Source organism: Equus caballus, chromosome 1, assembly GCF_041296265.1.
Source record: "Equus caballus isolate H_3958 breed thoroughbred chromosome 1, TB-T2T, whole genome shotgun sequence".
NCBI lineage: Eukaryota > Metazoa > Chordata > Mammalia > Perissodactyla > Equidae > Equus > Equus caballus.
In genome coordinates this window covers 105977500-105995836 of record NC_091684.1, presented here as the reverse complement: position 1 = coordinate 105995836, position 18337 = coordinate 105977500, and the positions used below count along the sequence as shown (strand labels likewise).

General features: G+C 47.7%; 1 protein-coding gene across 2 annotated transcripts in view; it reads left to right on the top strand.

The window, feature by feature from the left end:
* Positions 1-18337, top strand: part of ABHD2 (abhydrolase domain containing 2, acylglycerol lipase) — a 96315-nt gene that overhangs the window by 6609 nt on the left and 71369 nt on the right. For both annotated transcript variants that reach the window (XR_011438573.1, XM_001503110.6), the window contains exons 2-3: positions 14732-14831; positions 17178-17377. Coding sequence is in view for 1 of the 2 variants with exons in the window: in XM_001503110.6 (XP_001503160.1) it covers positions 17184-17377 (194 nt within the window). In the remaining variant the exon portion in view is untranslated. The remainder of the gene's footprint in view (positions 1-14731; positions 14832-17177; positions 17378-18337) is intronic.

The following is an 18337-nucleotide window of genomic DNA, read 5'->3' as shown; positions in this document are numbered from 1 at the left end:
AATGATGTTTGCACAATGACAGAAATCGCCTGACTACATGTTTCTCATAACCTAGCCCCATCATTAAGCAATACATGACGGTTCACTCTATTTGTGTGCCGTTTACTTAGTCATGTCAGTGAGGGTAGTAAAAAACAAGTCAAGATATCCAACATAGGATTGCCAAATTTTAGTGCTTTCAAATAAGGCAATGAAAAAGCCCTGTCATCTCCTATCATTGCCATCATTTAAGAAAAGATATTTTAACACCAAAAATGTGAGGAAGGTCAGTATCCCAGAACAAAGACCAACCTTCTGAACAGAATGTATTTAGATTGATAAAAAGGTTGAATTCATGGATATCGAATCGTGGTGTTTGAGAGGGCCTGAAGCAGAGGATTCTATTAAGCGGGGTTCCCCTTTTTCCATTTTCTTAAACAGTCAGGCCATTCATTTAGCCCGGCTAACCCAGCCATGGCATCTTTTGGTGTGGTTTTGTGCCCAGTTTTTTTAGGTGGTACCGACTACACACTGTTGCAGCATCTTATAGGGATGTGAGCTGATGTTGGAAGTTGTTCCTTGACCCCATGGGGTCTGGATTTGTTCATGTCTTAAAGTGCCGTGTTGTAGTTCTTAAGGATGGGGAGCAGAGGAAGCTGAGGGGGGACCTCAGCAGCTTGTTGGAATTAAGTACAGCCCTTCAATGTGTTTACTCACCAGTCTTTTGAAGCATGTGCTTAAGCTGATTAATTCTTGATTTACTATATCAGGCGGAAGCTCATATTGTTTCTGAGATATAATGTGACTTCTCGTCTGAGCCCCCCTGGCACTTTTTGCTCCACTCCTGTTGCACCATGACATTCCATCTTCTGTTGCGGGTATTTGCCAGTCCAAGGCCAAGGATATATGCTTGAGTTTCCTTGAGTTCTTAAATTAAGAACACTCAGACTTTTTGGTTTCATGTTAACAATAATTGGAAACATTTAAAAAGCCTGTTCTGGGTCACTGGGATAGCCTAATTATGTCAGAGCCCAGCCACACGGCCTCAGTGTCCCCCATTTGTGTGTGAATTTCTGATGAGTTCAAGCCAGGTAAAGCTGCTACCGAGAAAAATACAGAGATGGACTCAGCGTGGAGAACATGAGATAGCAGCAGGGGAAGCCAGTGATGGAACAGAACACTGTGCACATGGAGCCTGCAGCAGTGGTCCCCGCAGGGAAAAGGGGCGTGAGGACCCAGCTGTCGCGCTGCGCTTGGTGCTCATGGGACCTGCCCAGGACGGGTGGGAACACAACTGACGCTGTCGGGGATTCAGGTCTGAAAATGGCATCAGCTTCATTCCATTAATGTAGTCACTCTGAATTTTACTGTTTAGTAATTTTATTTGTATTTATTTGTGCGTTTGTTTTGGTCTCCATAATTGTAAAAGTGCTAAAAGAAGTTTATGTCTAGTTTTATGTTTGTACATTTTAATAAATAGTATAATAAATAAGAGTTGAATAAAAGTAATTCAATTTAAATTTAGGACTTGAATAAAAAGTGCTCAGGGGGTCTGGCAGGGCTACTTTTTCCCCTAGAGGGGGCCGTCTCGCACCTGAGTTTGAAAATCCGCAGTGTCGGGATGTAAGCGCTGTGAGGCAGAGGTTTCCAGTCGTGTCTGTGTCCTGCTTGGCTCCTTCCCGTGTGTGGAGCACTCGAGAAAGACGCACTGGGCTGAAAGGCAGAGTTAGCTTGTGTTGTTGATGTTCTGCCTTGATGAGAGCCTGGGTGTGCAGCCAACATGGAGTGTCCACACTCATGGAAGGGAGCCCTCCAAAAGTAATTTCTTCGGTTCTTTCTGCTTGCTTAATTTTGGAGTTAGTGATGAAGTTTTCTACTGATATTTGCATGCCCTGCACACTTACCAGAAGGGCTGGAGCTGGAGCAGCTGGAAGCTTATTTGCCACAAGCAGCTCATCCCCCCCGGGACGTTGGAGGCTGGACTGTGGCTGAAGGTTGGGTGTGAACTCGAACCTCAGTGACTGCTGAGACTATTGCGCTATTGTAAATAATCATTCGTTCATTTATTAGCATCAGTTATGGGAATTTTAAAGACATACAGAAGCGGGAAGAATCATACAGTGAACCCCTGTGTACCCAACAGCGGCTTCAACAGTGATTACTCATGACCACTCCTGTTTCCTCCGGACTCCTAGGGGCTTCCCCCAGCCCGAAGGAATTCTGAAGGGGATCCCAAACATCAGATAGTGGCACCTATAAATATTTCCATGATCTACCTTAAAGATAGAGTCCTTTATTAAACAGAACTATAATACTATTATTACACTTTAGAAAGTTAACAATTCTTTTCTTTAACAATTCTAAAATAATTCTTTAATATCATCAACTATCTAGTCATTGTTCAAATTTCCAATTGTTTGAAAAGATCAGAAGTACTTTTCTTCTGAAGTTTAGTTTTTTGGAATCAGGATGCAAGTAAGGTTCACACATTGTGATTGGTTGTTCTGCCATTTGTGTCTCTTTGAAGTAAGTCCATTTCCTTTTCCTTTTCCCCCTGCAATTTGTTGGAGAAACTGGGTAATTTGTCCTGTAGAGATCTTTCTTTACTTTTGAACAGGTAATACACTCACGTGGTGTAACATTCAGAAGGCGTGACATGGAACAGTAAAACCTTGCTCCCAGGAGCCATGAATGTTTCTGGCATCTTGCATATTTTTTCAGAGGTATTTTATGCCTATCCCAGCAAGCATGTGTATATCTCCATCCTGTGTCTTTCTTTTTTATATAACTGGCAGCATATTCTGCATGTTGTTGTCTTCCTTGCTTTGTTCTCTTAAAATGGAACGATGCATTTTGGCAAATTTCCACATGTACTGTTTGGTATCCTATTAACTTTTCTCATGTGTCCAATTATGGCATTACTGCCCCCTAAAAATTGAGGGAAACACAATATTCCTGGGATGAGGTGATTGCGCTGGAGTCCTGCATTTGTTCAGCAAACGTTTATCGAGCCCTCTCTCTGTCGGGCCTCTGTTGTCAGGCTCTCCTGGGGTCCGGACACCCTTGGCCTCATCGTTGGCCTGTGCGTGGCCCCGAGGTCACTTTCCGTGAATGCTTGCTGAGCTTCCAGCCCCTCACCACTCCCTGTGTGGCCCGCACTGTGTTCAACCTGTAGACGTCAGCTTCTCAGATTCCAAGTACCCTGGCTGGGGTTCCCTTCCCTATTCTGATCATGTAAATAAAGTGCTCACTCACTCTTCTCAATAACATTGAAAAACATGCCCTTCTAAATGGTAAGATGATAGAAAATGCCAAGTAGATTATAGCCAAGGATATTTTTCCCAATTTAGAAAACACAGTCCCTTTCCCTCGGTCTATCATTAATATCATCTATCCATCTGTCTATTTATTGACTCTACATAGAAAGCTGGTTGTTGCACGAAAATTGAAAGAGAAGTCTTGTCTCTGCCACCAAAGAGCTTACAAGAGGAATGCAGATTGTTTTTAAAGGCTCTCTTTGGATGGGAGAGGCCTTCCAGAGCATCTGTCAATGGGGCTGAAGTGGTTGAGTTCCATCCAGTCTGCGACGGGCCTCTGAGATGGATAGGTGCCTCACCTCTTTATATTCCTAGAGCCTTACCCAGGGCCTGGCACAGGGAGGGTCCCCAGGCCTTAGTGCCTTGCTTGTATTAATAATTCACAGAACTGTTGTGAGCACCAAATGAGGTAATGTCTGAGGACGCACTTTGTGAACAGTAAGTTAGGTAATCGGTCTCCACTCCAAACACCAGTGCACTTTGTGACATGTTTGAGAGGTAACTGAGGTAATGTATTTAAATCACAAGCATTGGATAAACTGTAGAGCTACATGAATAGAAATTTTTGTTATCATCTAGTTCTGCTCCATCAGTTTAAAGATAAGGTGACTTGGTAGCTATGATCAACCAGAGAGCACTACTGGATCCCAGGGTGAGGGTCTTCCACCCCAACCTGTGGTTCACAAACTTAATATTTTCTCTGGGTGGCTGATAGAGAAGCAAATGGTCTGGAATGGGGTTGGGAACATGTTTGTGTGGGATCCACTCGTCGCCTGTAGAAGATGGTTGAATTGTATTGGTCGTGATCGCTCACAGGCAAGTCTGGGAGCTGGACTAACCAGGCTTGAAGACCCAGACGTTTGACTCTGGGCTGAGATCCTGTAGCCTCGTTGGATAAAGCGAGCCCCTCCTTTGCCATCTCTGGTGAGCACACCACTGCCATTTTGGTGTTGCGTTTGCGTTTTTAACTTTTCTTGTAATCAGACACTCTTCGTAGCCCCATTTAATGGGTCAGGAAACTGAGGCGCGAAGAGGTTAAGAAACTTGCCCAGAGTTGCACAACCTGTAGGTGGTAGAGTCGTGATTCCGGCCAGAACTGTCTGTCCCCAGAGAATTTGTCCACCCTATTGTGGGCAATATCCACAGAAAGCATCTCAATGAAGCAGAAATCTTTGCAACAAAAAGGTGGTGACCTATTTACGCAAACCTGCTGCAGACGCCACAGATATTTGACCAGGGATTTCTCCATTTTCCTTAGATGCTAAAAAGGATCCCTATTTTGTAATTCTGCCAACATCTCGATCTGGGTTAACCTAGGATTCATTGCATTCAAATTTATGTTTTTGGGTCACATAACCTCATGTTGGTTGGAAAATACCACAGGCCGCTTTGTCGCCTTGGGGCTTTTGGAGTGTGTGGCGCAGAAGTCGGGCGTCTTCTCGTGGTCTCCCAGCGTTCACCCGAAGGCTAACGATCGGTGCATGTGTGTCTGCCTTCTCTTTGGGGGCCTTGCCTCCCTTCTGCTCCCTGGAACAGCAGTTTCTCTTTCTTTATTTGTGAGCAGTTTCTGAAGTAGATGTATAAACTCTTTGAACCTAGTAAGATGTTCTTGAGACGAAGGTAAAAGAAGAGGAGGGTAAAAGAAATGCGACGTTGGACAATAGCTTTTGCAAGTGACGGAGAGGGGAAGACTTTCATTTAGATGGATAATTATCGCCTGAACTTCAAGATGGTCTTAAAATATCCAAAAGCTGCTAACAGCCCAGGTCACCTTGAGCTTTTTCTCTTGATCTGTGGTGGCGTGGCAGTTAGTCATAAAGGCCGAGTACCGCTCTGCCTAATGTAATAATCTCCTCATAGGAAAATTCTGCGCGAGAGGTCAGAATGGTGACGCTTCAGGCCTTTCTCACAGACTCGGTCAATCGACAGATGTTTATGGAATGCCCACTGTGTGCTCAACACTGTACATCTAACCTCGTGTAGAATTCACACGTGAGGGTTGAGTTAGAAGGGCATAGACCAGAATTGCCAACAGAGATGAAAGGGATATGAATCATCACTTTTACGTAGAGGGGAGACTTGCAAATTTTCTAGTTATGAAAGGGTATTTACAAAATGCGGAGGGGGGAAACGGTATGATTTTTAGGGTCTGGCGGGGATGGGCCCCCAAACGAAGATTCCATTCCAAGCAGGTTGGACAAAACTGCCACCGAACTGTCAGATGCCACTGAAGGCTCGCGGTGATGTTCAAGTGGTGAATGACAGTACCTGTCCAGCATCCCATGGCTCAGGTTACATGTAGCCAAGTAAATGCTTCTCAGCACCTCCTGTTGCAAGTCACTCCCTCCGTGTCCCGGCCAAGCATGCATGGCTGTAGGGGCGTTTGTGTGGCGCCATCTTCCAGGCTGATGTCTGGAATTCTCCTTGTAAGTGAAGCCCTGAAGCTTTGTTCCACAGTGACTCACTTCCGCTGCTCCCAAACCCGTCCCTCTTGCCCTGTCTGCTAGTCTCTCCTAATTGTCCTGTGTTTTCCGGCCTTGGCTCAGCCGGTGAGCCCAGCCTGCTGTCTGCCCCTGCTCCTCCTCCTCACCGTGCCTTCTGCTCCATCTCTTCCCATGGTTCCCCAGCTATCTGGGTCCACCTCCTCCTTCTTTCTGCCTCTTTTGTTTGAATTCCTCTAGTATTTAGGGTAGATATTTCAAGATTTTGTACTTAATTGTGCATGGATTTGCACTGTTTTCTAGTTTGTCCATGGATGCCATGTATCACACTTCTTTCGTAGCCCCCGCAGAGCTTAGAATGAAGGGATGCCATCGGTCCCCCTGGGGAGCAGGGTGGAATGTCAGCAGTGGGGTTTCGTTTTGAAAACCATCCCCCCAGTGGTATGGACGCTCTTTTTGAGGGAGTTCTGTCCTCCTCATTTACAAACCACTGCTTTATGCAGGAGGGTGCTCCCAACTTTCAATTGTTTGTCAACAGGACCACTTTGTTTCCTAATTATAGAGAAGCCTTTCTCTCCTTTCGGATGGAATAATCTTCCTTGATGGCCAATTCCTCCCTTCCCAGCACACTGGTGATTGGCACCACGTCCGATCAGGAAAGCCAGGCAGAGGGAGAGCTCCTGTAAAGTGAGCTGGTTGCTGAGTCTGCGTTGTGTGAGGCACACCTGCCTCGTGGTGTAGAGGATCGCATGGAGCTCGCCTGCTGCCTTGGGCAGGAGGAGGCTGGGGGTGGACTCGAGCAAATGCCTGCCGGTTTTCCGGAGGAGGAGGGCTCCCGGGGACAAGGGGTGGCAGTTGGGACTTGCCCTCAGGCTTTGCAGAAGGCTGAGAAAGCTTGCTTCGCAAGTGGGAAGGGAGGGGGAGAGTCCTGGAACAGCAGTCGAGATGTTTGTGTTGGCCGCAGGGGAGACAAGAACACTGAGGATGCGAACCTCCTTCCGTCTCTTTACTTGGAGACGCAATCCGTTTAGTAAGACCCCAAAATATATCAACCCAGGGGCCGCCCTTTCCATCTTAGAGCTTGTTTTTATTTTTCTAGATTATCAGCATCCTCAGTAGAAGGATCTGATAAAGCCAAGTTCAGGACTGCCTGGGGACAATTCCCCTGCTCTTCATGGGTTTAAAATTCCCTAGCTATTGCTTCAAAGTTAATATTTTTCTAATCTTGAAATATTTAATAAGGCAGCTTTCCTCTAAAAAGCTCAAAGCATTTTACAAACTTTATCTTGAGTATATCAGTGAGTATTTTATAAAGGTTTTTTTTTTACTTGCATAATTTCGTCAACTTCTTTCCCTCAATAACCTGTAATGTAACCTACCCTCTCCCATTTTATAAAAGAAAAAGCAAACTTTCATAAAATTTAGGTATTCACCCAAGTCTCTTGGCAGAAGCTGAACTCGAACCCAGGCCCCGATTCTAAGATCTGTGTTGTTCAGTTATATACCACATGGGTTCTTTAAGGGTAGGCTTCACAATTCCCAGAGAGGGCAAGTGACCTGCCCAGAGCTGCACAGCACAGCATATTCAGAGGGGAGAATAGCTCCAGATACCATTGGAAGCAAGTTATGTGGAGACACAAATGGGGTCCCCTCCCTCTTCCAGAATCCTGCATCTTGGAGTCCCTCCACTTGGGCTGTGACCTAGAAGTTGGGGGCGAGGCTCTGTTTTGCGCTCAGAATCAGCAGGTCGCATGGTAGAGGCTGGGCAGGGGCTCCCTGGAGGCCCCCTGTTGGGGCTGGCTTGTCAGCACCTGATGGGTGACTGCCCCACCATACCCTTTCCTTCATTCTTAGCCCCAGGGCCTGAGAGAGAGTCAGTCCTCCATATTTATCTGCATTTAGCTGGTGGAGTTTGTCTTCTAAGACTTGGGCACTTGTCACAATTATACCCATGTCACCTCTAGGCCTGCTGCTCCAAGCTGGCCGGAGATCCTGTTTCCGCTCACAGCATCTGAGGTATTTATAAACAGGAATAAGCAAAGGGTGCCTTGAAGTGCCACGCAGACTGTATGCTCTTGCCCCCAGAACCTTCTCTTGGTCTCGGAAGGAAAGGAGACCAGAACCTTTCCTAGTTTCTAGGCCGAGCCTGAGGGGAGCTGTGGCTCCTCCCATGACCAGCAGAATTCATCGCCAGAGAGCCGCAGGGCTGGAAGAGGCCAGAGGGCCTGGAGTCAGCCCTGCCCAGCGTCTCTCCCCTGCAGGGGCTCCAGAGGCTGCCTGTGGGTTGGGTCTCCTCACACATCTGCTTCCTGATGCCTGCCGTGGTGAGGAGCAGGTGTCAGAGTTACAGTGGGCCGCACGTGTTAACCTTCTCCTTCCAGGCCCCAAAGGGTGTTCGTCAGCCGAGTACCGTGTGCAGATCTGGCACTGGGGGCCTTGGGAGACCAGAGTGCTCAGGAATGGGGACTCACCATCAATTTTCTTTTCTCTTCAACTGAGGGTAGCTGTAAGTCCTTTTCTGTTGCATCTCAAGGTGAAACTTTCTCCTTTGCTTGTGAGTTCCATGGGGTCAGCAGTTCTTCAGTGAAGCGCTGTGCCAGGTCCTGCCCTCCCACCCCATTCCCAGTACCCGCCTTCTGGAAGCTTGTTTGCAGATGTAGAAGACTGGGTGGGATGCGTACCGTTCCCAGGAAGGCAGTGAATCTGGAGATGCTCTTCCCCCCGGTTGTACTCGTGTCTTAAAACTTCCAGTAAACTGGGCACTGGGGTTTGTTGGGTTCTAGTAAACTGTGATTTTGCTTTTGATATTACAGAATTCAATCACAGTACAAGTTTTTTAACCCGATGTTAGCACTTTCAAATTTCTCCATTAAAGTGTCTGTCCCCTGAGAAAATTCGAGGGTCTCCATAGAGGAAGGAAGCACCTGGCTTATGATCTTTGGTTTGTTCTCGGGTATGGATCGAATGGTTTCTTGATGGCAGAGGAAACAATTCTGCTACGTGCTGTGCCCATTTTCCTCTGGTAGAAAGTACGGTTGGCCCTCAGTATCCACGGTTCCCCATCTGCGGATTCAGAGCCAACCTCGGATTGAAAGGCCTACGATGGCTGTGCCTGTACTGAACATGTACAGACTTTTTTCTTGTCATTATTCCCTAAACGATACAGTATAACAACTATTTACACAGCATTTACATCGTATTAGGTGTTACAGGTAATCTAGAGATGATTTAAAGTATGGGAGAGGATGTGCGTGGTTTACATGCAAATACTGCACCATTTGTATAAGAGACTTGAGCAGCCATGGATTTTGGTCTCCGTGGGCGTCCTGGACCCATTCCCCCCTGGTACCGAGGGTCCACCGTACTGCTCTTTCAGCAGGGCTGTTTGCCCACCGGAAAGACCCCCTTCTCCCAGGATCTTAGTGAGGGCATGTCGAAGTGCTCAATTAAATGCGCATGCTTCACTGGTGACTCAGTCTTCAGCTATTTTTAGTTTAGTGACTTCCTTTTGTGGAAGCACGTGGGTTAGTCGCCATTCCTGACATTTAAATGTGAAGTTCACGTTTTCTTGCTTAGGGTGACTCTCCTCTTACTAGGAACCTATAGGATATTTCCTGAAATTTCAGCAGGTTGAGTGTGTGACCTTATGACTTTGTGGAAAATTATGGTCAAATAAAACTGTTTTCACGTGAGTGAGTTTGCACAGAAAGGCAATTTCAGGGTCTTAATTTTGGCCACCACTGAGAACATTAACATAAATGTATTTAATTATCTGTAAATTCCTTCCCTTCTCTTTTCCCAAATCTGTGTGACTTCAGACAGTCCCTTCACCTCGTGGGACCTGATTTGGAAGAGGTGAGCCCAGATTGCCATGGGGCTTTCTCCTTCCTCCGTCTCCCTGCCACCAGCCGCTTCCTGGCACCGTCACCTGGTCCCCATCTCCCAGCGCCGCTCCCTCATTTGATCTGGGGCAGGAAAAGGTCTTGGTGCTCAGTGCTTAATGTTCCAAGATAAATAAATGAACAAATGTCTCTTGGCATCTCTGGAAAACAGGGTTGGCCCTATTATTGCCGCTTTCCATCACTTTGGGCTTGAGGTAGCGGTGGTGGTGAGAGGGGGAACTTCAAAGCCCGCTTACCCTGAAGACTCATCTGACAGGACTCTCCTTGGGAGGAAGACGCACGGGCCCAGCACAGCCTGGATGCGCTGAGAGGCGGTTCTGTGAGCTGCTGGCAGAGGTGCTCACCCCCGGAGTTTAAACCTCCACGTGAGGTGAGAATGGGGCCCAAGTCGGCTCCCGTTGTCCGGGGGTGCACAGTTCTCAACAGAGTGGGACATACCCTGGAACCTTCTGGCAGTGCCTCTGACACAGCCCTAGCCCCATGGCAGTGAGTGACTTAGAGAACTCAGAGGAACATCTCAGAGGGGGATGGCTGGGCCTTCTCCCTGTGGTCTGCTGTGGGCTTAGTGACTTTTTTTTTTTTATGAACAGCTCGACTCCTTTAGTTAAATGGCAGGTAAAGGCGGGAGACACTGGCCCTTTTCCCCCCTGCTTTCTCCCCAAGATGTCACATTGCCCACATTTAGGGTTGACTGCTTTTATCTAAGATGCCACCAAAAGGCTGACAGATTGGGGTGGTGTGAGGTTTTTGTCGTTGGTGTGCTGCGGCCTCCGCTGTCCTTCTGACACTTCTCACAGGGCCGTTTGAGGCTTACTGTGCTGGCCTGGGGTTTTATTCCAGGGCATCAAGGAGGTTTGCTGGGAGAGCCGGGCCAGGCAAGAGAGGATTTACCTGCAGGAGGGAGGTGTGCCTGAGGAGGCAGCCTTTCAGGGGGAAGGAGGGACCCCTTGGCAGGAGGGGGAGGGTGTCAAGAGGAGGGGTCTGCACCGTGCACTGCCGGAACCCCTTTTAGCACAGAAACAAGAACACGTCTTGCAACTGTTAATGGAACTTGATGCTAAACACATTATCCAGTGATTTATTAAGTCTAACATGGTTCTGTGTTAGAAGAATCGAGAATGTGTTCTGGGATTAATTTTAAACTTGTTGGAGGAGGCCCAAGCAGTCAGTCCGATAGGTATTTCATTGTTGATGAGGCCTCCGTGTCAGTATTTTTTTGTGGTAATTTCTATCTGTTGGATCGGGGGATTTACTGAGGCAAAATGGAGGAGAGTTTAGTAGCAGTAACGGTAGGGGTGATGTTTGGTGGCACGTCCTGTACGCCAGGGGTTGTTTAAAAATACTCTCTGTGCATTAACGCATTCGGTTTGCAGACAGGCCCAGAGGGGTTAAGAAACTTGTCCAGGGACGCACAGCCTACCTGGTGGGGCAGGATCTGATGCTGGGCTTTCTCACCCCTGGGCCTGGACCTGGACAAAATCCCCGTCTTCAACCAGATCGGAATTAGAAGAGAGAAATTCTTTAGGAGTTTGGTTTGTTTTTCCCTGAGAGGCATTTTCCGTGGGACTCCCGTCAGTACTGAAGCTTGTTTGTCAAGTCCTGTTTGCTTGGGTTGCAAGGAAGGGAGACCCCTGTCCCCGTAGCGTCCATGTCTCTGGGCTCCCACACTTTACTGGTAACCAGCCGGAGAGGAAAGGATGCTCTGACGGCTGAATCAGGGAGGCAGAGAAGCCAAGCCAGCAGGTATTTGTACACAGAATACAGTTTGTATTGTGTTAACTAGTCACCTGTGGGTGTTCATGCCGGTTAGCTGACTATGGTGTGAGTTGGTTGGAGCTTGTCTGGGTAACCAGGGATCTTTCAAAGAATGAGGCAAAAGTCTCTTCAGCTGCTAAAGGACAGGGGACTGGAACCACTGAGTCACCTGAGGAAATTTGGGCGTATTCTCTGACCACTCTGGAGGCATGAAGTCTGACATGAAGGTGTCGGAAGGTTGGTTCCTTCTGGACGGCTCTCAGGGGAGGTCTGTTCTTTGCTTCCTCCGGCTTCTCGTGGTTGCTGGCAATCCTTGGCCTTCCTTGGCTTGGGGATGCGTCCTTCCGTTCTCTACGTCCGTTTTCATCTGGCCGCCTGCTCTGCGTGTGTGTCTCTCTGTGTTCAAATTTCCCTCTTCCTACAAGGACACCAGTCATGGGGTTAGGGCCCACTCTCACCAGTAGGGCCCCATCTTAACTTGATTACGTCTGCGAAGACCCTATTTCCAATAAGGTCACGTTCACAAGTTCCAGGTGGACATGAATTTTCGGGGGACGCTATTGACCCCACTACCCCAGGTAATGAGTTTTCTGTGTTTGGGGCCTCCCCTCGGTTTTTTCTTTCTTTCTTCACTGTAAGTTTTGTATTGTCAGTGAACATTAACATTCCATGGCTGAAATCGCCGCTCGCCCATGCAGGTGGATTGAATATGACAAATATGACGGAATTCTTGGCACCAATGGCACAGCTGAAAATATCTAACTGTTCAACTTATTTGAAGGAAGAACAAAGGCCCTGAGGGTTGTTCTTGTGAGTTTTCTTGTTTAATGGTCTACCAAGTCGGCTGGAAGCAGGGCTGTGCTCTGTTGCAGAGAACAGAGAGTTCGTTCTGTGCTGCTTAGCCAAGGACCACACTCCTAGCCCTAGAACCTCAGAAATTCTGAGCTGAGGGAAACCTTTGGCCTCATCTACTTCTAATCTAACCCTCTCATTTTACTGATGAGGTCTTTAGGGCCCAGAGAAGTTAAGTGACTTGTTCAAGGTCACCAGCTAAGAAGGGTCAGAGGTGGCACTAGGACCCAAGTGTCAGAACCCCCAGACTGGAGCGTCTCCCAGCACAGGGGCCCTGTCTCTCGGTGCATCTGTGCCTCCATCTTGAAATAATGCTCATGGCCGTGGGAGAGCAGTGAGAAGCCCAGGCCCTCACACTGGGGGAAATGCCGGTCAGACAGTACTGGGGGTTCCTGTGCTGCTGGGCGATCGGCAGCACCTTGGGTTTCTTTGTTAATGTGGGGACTACAGAAGAAATGTTAAGTATGGGTTCAGCACCTAAATCCCGCTCCTAAAATGACTGTGATGGGAGCGGGGAGGAGGGGGCTCACCAGCTGAGGAAGGACTTATGGGGTACACAGTAAACCCAGCCTGGCTGGGGATGGAGGTGCGGGGGGAGACGATGCTTCCTTTCCATCTTCCACACACCCAGCCCTCCAGCCGTTCTGTGCGACTTCTTTTCCGCCTCTTGGCTGCCTGACGTTCATTTTAACTGGATTTCACCTGCCTAGAAAAGGGAGAGAGGACACATAAAATGGTACAAGGAAAGCTAAGTTTGTTATGTCTGGAACAAGTTCAGAATATTGACATTTAGGGGCAGGTCAAACTTGGAAAGAAAGAAAGAACACCATAAAATAAAATGCAGTAAGACAAGTTAAAATGAATCTCAAGAGTTTCCTTCTAAAATTTCCAGTTAATTCCTGGTTTAATACATATATATTTATATATACACATTAAATATGTATTTATATATATGTATAGTTAATACATATGTACTGTACACACACACTCCCACTTACAAACACTTCTTCTAAATCCTGTGCTTCCCTAAGGCCCGAATCTAGCTGCTCCATAAGTCTTTCCTCAGTTAATTTTTTCCTAGACTAATTATTCTTGTCTCCAAGTTTCTAAAGTATAGATAGCTTTAGCATAAACTCCTTTTCTCCCCAAAGTGAGAATTCTACTTCATTTCAGTCCTACACGATGCTTAGCATAGCGCCAGGCACACAGTAAGTCGTCATGACGGTCCTTAAGCCACTGAAGATCAAGGGAGGTGGTCCCACGGACATGCACTAGGGTCGAATTGGATCAAGGCTGCATATTTGGACCATAATAATTACAAACCTCTCACTGGAGCACCTTCACCTAATTGAATTCGATTTTAAACCCTTGGCATTTTTTCAAGGGTTGAGGAAATTAATTCTCTACTGCATTTGCTATTAAAAAAGTTGTAGGAGGACATTGCCTATCACATCACTCAAGGTCCCTTATGTAAAGTCCCCTAGAGGTCTTTTTTTTTTTTTGTAATTCTGTGCTAGAAAAGCTCTGCTTCCCCTGAGTCTCAGTCATGCTTTCTGGGATACGAGCAGAATACACGTGAGCTCTTTCCATTTTGGAAAACCAGGGGTCTGACTGGGTCTCCCGTTTTCCCCTGGCAGACGGAAAGCTGGGGTGCATTCTAGGCTTAATCACATACATAATTGTTGTGTATATTGACATAGGTATTTTCCTTGTCTAGAGTTTCTTAATTTCTTCTTAGAGTTTGTTAGTTGCTATTTTATTTTATTTTAATTTATTATTATTATTTTTGGCGAGGAAGATTGTCACTGAGCTAACATCTGTGCCAATCTTCCTCTTTTTTTGCTCGGGGAAGAGTGGCCCTGTGCTAACATGTGTGCCCGTCTTCCTCTGTTTTGTATGTGGGTCACCACCACAGCATGGCTTGATGAGTGGTGTAGGTCCTCGCCGTGGATCCAAACCCTCAAACCCCCGGCTGCCAAAGCGGAGCACACTAAACTTAACCACTACTTTCAGTTCTCGTGTTTCTGGAACCATGTTTTTGAGCCCATCTGTGCCCTTATACTTTTCTCAGCTCATATTGTTTCTGTCATTGCTCTGTGTTTGGAAGAGAAGCAATGAGTCAACTGACTACTGTCTTGACCTAAAGCCTTGCTAAGCTCTTTCCTTGGTCACGCAGAGATGATACCGGTGTTTCTAAAGATGACATTATGAGGTAAAGGGGGAAAGCAGGGCGAGTTTGTGTAGCCAGAGTTCTGATGCAGCAGATAACTGGTCCTGCAAACCAGAGGGGGCCTGTCAGTCTATGGATTCACAAGGGCTCCCCCCGGCAGGTTTGCTCCGACAGCCAAGAGTGTGGCATACATGTTAATTAAATAAATTGCCTTTTTCCCTAAAGACCTGATGCAGAGAAACTTAGGCTGTGCTTGTATTTCAATTAAATTGCTTCTTTCTCATCCTTTAAAACATAACCATACCATCTTTTCAGCTTTTAGGTTAATTTGAGTAAGAGCTCTGCCCTGACCGGCCCAGCCATACTACTCTCCAAGGACACTTCATATTCACACTAGAGGGGACAAGGGACAGAGGTATGTACCGCCCGACTCTTATTTCCGCTCTTGCTCCCCACCTCCTCTTGTGTTAGTGAGTCGTGAGTGGAAGTGGGGAGGGAAGGACTTATTTTGCTTTTTGTGATTCAATGAGTCTGCTCTAGACAAACAAGGAAACTGGTCAGGCCACCTGCTTCGTTCCTCTGTTCTCTTTCCAACAAAGGGGACCAGAAAGAGCATCTGTTTCCGTTCCATGTCACCAGCGTCGTGTCGGAGAAACTTTGGAATTCCAGCTGGATCAGGTTTTGGCCCTTCACTCGCTAGACATAAAAATCCATATTCGCAAGCCACATCATCTTGGATGTCTGTTTCTCATGGGTTTGACGGGCACAGCGGGCAGGGCTCTGGTGAGATAAGGGACCGGAGCGCAGGTTACACCATGGAGCATCTTTGAGTGTGGTGCTGTGTAGTTTTTTGGGCCACAGATCCCTTAGAGAATCTGATTAAATCTGTAGACCCCTCCCTAGAAAACTGTGCATACACACAACCTTGCACATGTATTTCGGGGGGTTCTTGGACCCTAGAATCCCATAGGGGGCCCACAGACCTCAAGTTAAGAATCTTGTTTTAGGGGTTTATAAATAGCCAGCCTTTAGGGGAGAGGAGGTGACATATGCCCGGAAGTTAAGTTTGAAGGAACTGTCAGCTTGTAAAAGTTCAAAGGTTGCTGCAGCTGGTGGTATATTCTGAGGTCTAGCCTTGATTCCAAATTGTGGCGGATACATTTTTTAAAAGTTATTTTCTTCCCCCAGTTCTGGAAGGCCACTTAAGGAGCTATGATCTTTGAGCACCTTTCCCCACTGTGTTGGGACCTCCTGCCCTAGGTCATCTGCAGCGTATTTAGGCCCTGTATTTGCCAGTCACTTTGACTTTAGAAAAGGGTGTCAGAGTCCCGTCTGGCCTTGCTGTAGGTGCCAGGAGAGTTCATTTGGTTTTGCCCCAAACACAATTTGGGAGGTTGCTTTCTCCTGCCTGTTCTGTCTGCACTACACTGTGGGCCGCCAGAGTTCCCGTGCTGACTGTTTTTAGCAGAGGCCACTTGAAGCCATTCCAGGGGAAGCTGTTGCCATAGCGACCTTGGCTCTGAGAGTTACCGTTTTCTCCTTTTTGTCAGCTTGTGGTTTCCTGATTTCTAAGGTAACAGCTGATGTTCCATTTTTCTGCCGAGCAGCAAGGGAAAGACTGAATTTGAGTTGCTGCTGCTTTTATTTTTGTTGATGTTTGGTTTTAAGTGTTTGGAGGGGTGTGTGTGTGTTCAGTGTATACAAGGTAAAGCCACCTCAAAAGATAAAATGTGGGGCCGGCCCGGTGGCGCAGCGGTTAAGTGCGCATTTTCCGCTTCTCGGTGGCCTGGGGTTCACCAGTTCGGATCCCGGGTGTGGACATGGCACTGCTTGTCAAGCCATGCTGTGGCAGGCGTCCCACATATAAAGTAGAGGAAGATGGGCACGGATGTTAGCTCAGGGCCAGGCTTCCTCAGCAAAAAGAGAAGGATTGACAGCAGATGTTAGCTCAGGGCTAATCTTCCTCAAAAAAAAAAAAAAAGATAAAATGTTAGGAGAGTTTAGGAAAAGCCAGATGTGCATACACTTTCTGTACTCCAGTTTTTGATTTTGGTCTAATGGTTGAATTTGGTCCACTTTTAGCCTAATTTTGGACTAATGGCAATAGGCACCTTCAGTGGGGGAAAAAAATTGGTCAAGCTCCATTTCACGCTGCTTGAAACCCCCAGGAGCAAGGACCACTGTGACCTGAGCTGAGTCTGAACTTGACCCCAACACCAGGGCTGCCTCCGAGGAGCAGATGCCTAGGTCAGGCCCAGCTTGCTTTATCTCATCCTGCTCTGAAAGTGGAGGGGTGGGGCCAGCAGGCAGTGCAGCCACCCCTCAGGCAACAGCAGTCCATCCCGTGTCTCTGTCTGAGTGAGTCTGTCAACATGATACCTCATCCACACCTGGCACACAGGGGCAGATTGAATCTACACAGAGGTGCAAGGCTGCCTGTCCGCAGGAATCAGTGCTTCCTCCAGTCCTGTCCTGCCTCTCTGACTGGACTGCTTCCTCCCACTCTCAGAAGGATGCTATTCTCACTATTTGCCAATTTGCTTGTCTTAGAAGTGTTCGTTTATCAGTGCTCAGGCCTGTGTATTTATGATTTGGGTTGTTGCCAGTCTGTTGGCAGCTGTAAGGCCCTCATGGAAGTCAGCTTGGGTGGGCTCTGGGGACACATGTGGGTCGTGACATGTGGGTGCTGGCCTTGTCTCTTGGGGGGCTGCACCCCTCCTCACTGTGCTCCTAAACCTGGGCCTGTGCTTCTGCTCCCCAGACCAAGATGAATGCCATGCTGGAGACCCCCGAGCTCCCGGCCGTGTTTGACGGCGTGAAGCTGGCTGCCGTGGCTGCCGTGCTGTACGTGATCGTTCGGTGTTTGAATCTGAAGAGCCCCACGGCCCCGCCTGACCTCTACTTCCAGGACTCGGGGCTCTCACGCTTCCTGCTCAAGTCCTGTCCTCTTCTGACCAAAGAGTGAGTAGACCCCTTGCCCGCTGTGCGCCTGCCTGCTAGTCTGTTTGGCTTGTTTGGTGTTCAAAGGAGAAGCGTCTCGCCCTGTGTCCTCAGGGCATCCATGTAAAATCCTGTCGTTGGTGTTAAAATAGCCACCATCTCAATAGAAGCCTGGTGTTGAATCCGGCAGGAAGGAGACAGAATCAGCTCTGTGTTGCCTGGAAACATCCCTCCCTCCACAGTATGGAGTCATCGTCCATGACGAGGACTTTGCAGAAAACAGCAGTCATTTTTAGGTAGATACAGAAAACTTGGACCATATTCCAGCTCTTTGTCAAATGCTTCGTTGCCAGCTCTAGGACAGAAAAACCATGCTTACCCAAAATAATTAGTAAGCAAAAAAGCACAGACTTATTAGCTGGGTATTCTCCGTCTGCCTTATTAAAAAATGTCCTGGACGTTAGCTGGGAGGATCCACTTAGAGAGAATGCTTTTACCGAGGGAACCACGTTGCCCTGCATGCACCCAGGTCTGTGTTTCGAGGTGACAGGTGAGCACCACTCGTGATAGGGGAAGCCGTAGTGGAAAAGGGTGTCTGCCTTCCATGTCACACGGACCGTGTTCAAGAGGTGCACTGTTAACCTTTGCCCTGTTGCTGTCTTCTGAATAACCACGTCTCCCTTCAGGGCCAGGGCTGAGCCTCATGCCTGACACATTGCATGCTCTCCGGGTCTGAGTTCCTTCCTCCTTTCTCATCACCACTGCTTCACTCTGTTTGTGCCTTTTCAAACTTATTCCATTCTGCCAGGTGGGCCTTTTCAGACATCGCTGCTTCAAGAGCTGTCTTATTTGCACTGTCCCCTCGGCACACAACCAGCGCTCACTGGCGTCTCTGATACTCCGTGGATGGTGGTAGAAGCTTTGCCCTCTATCCGGTGTAACCTCTCACCCCCTCTATTGGAGTTGATGACACGAGTGAAT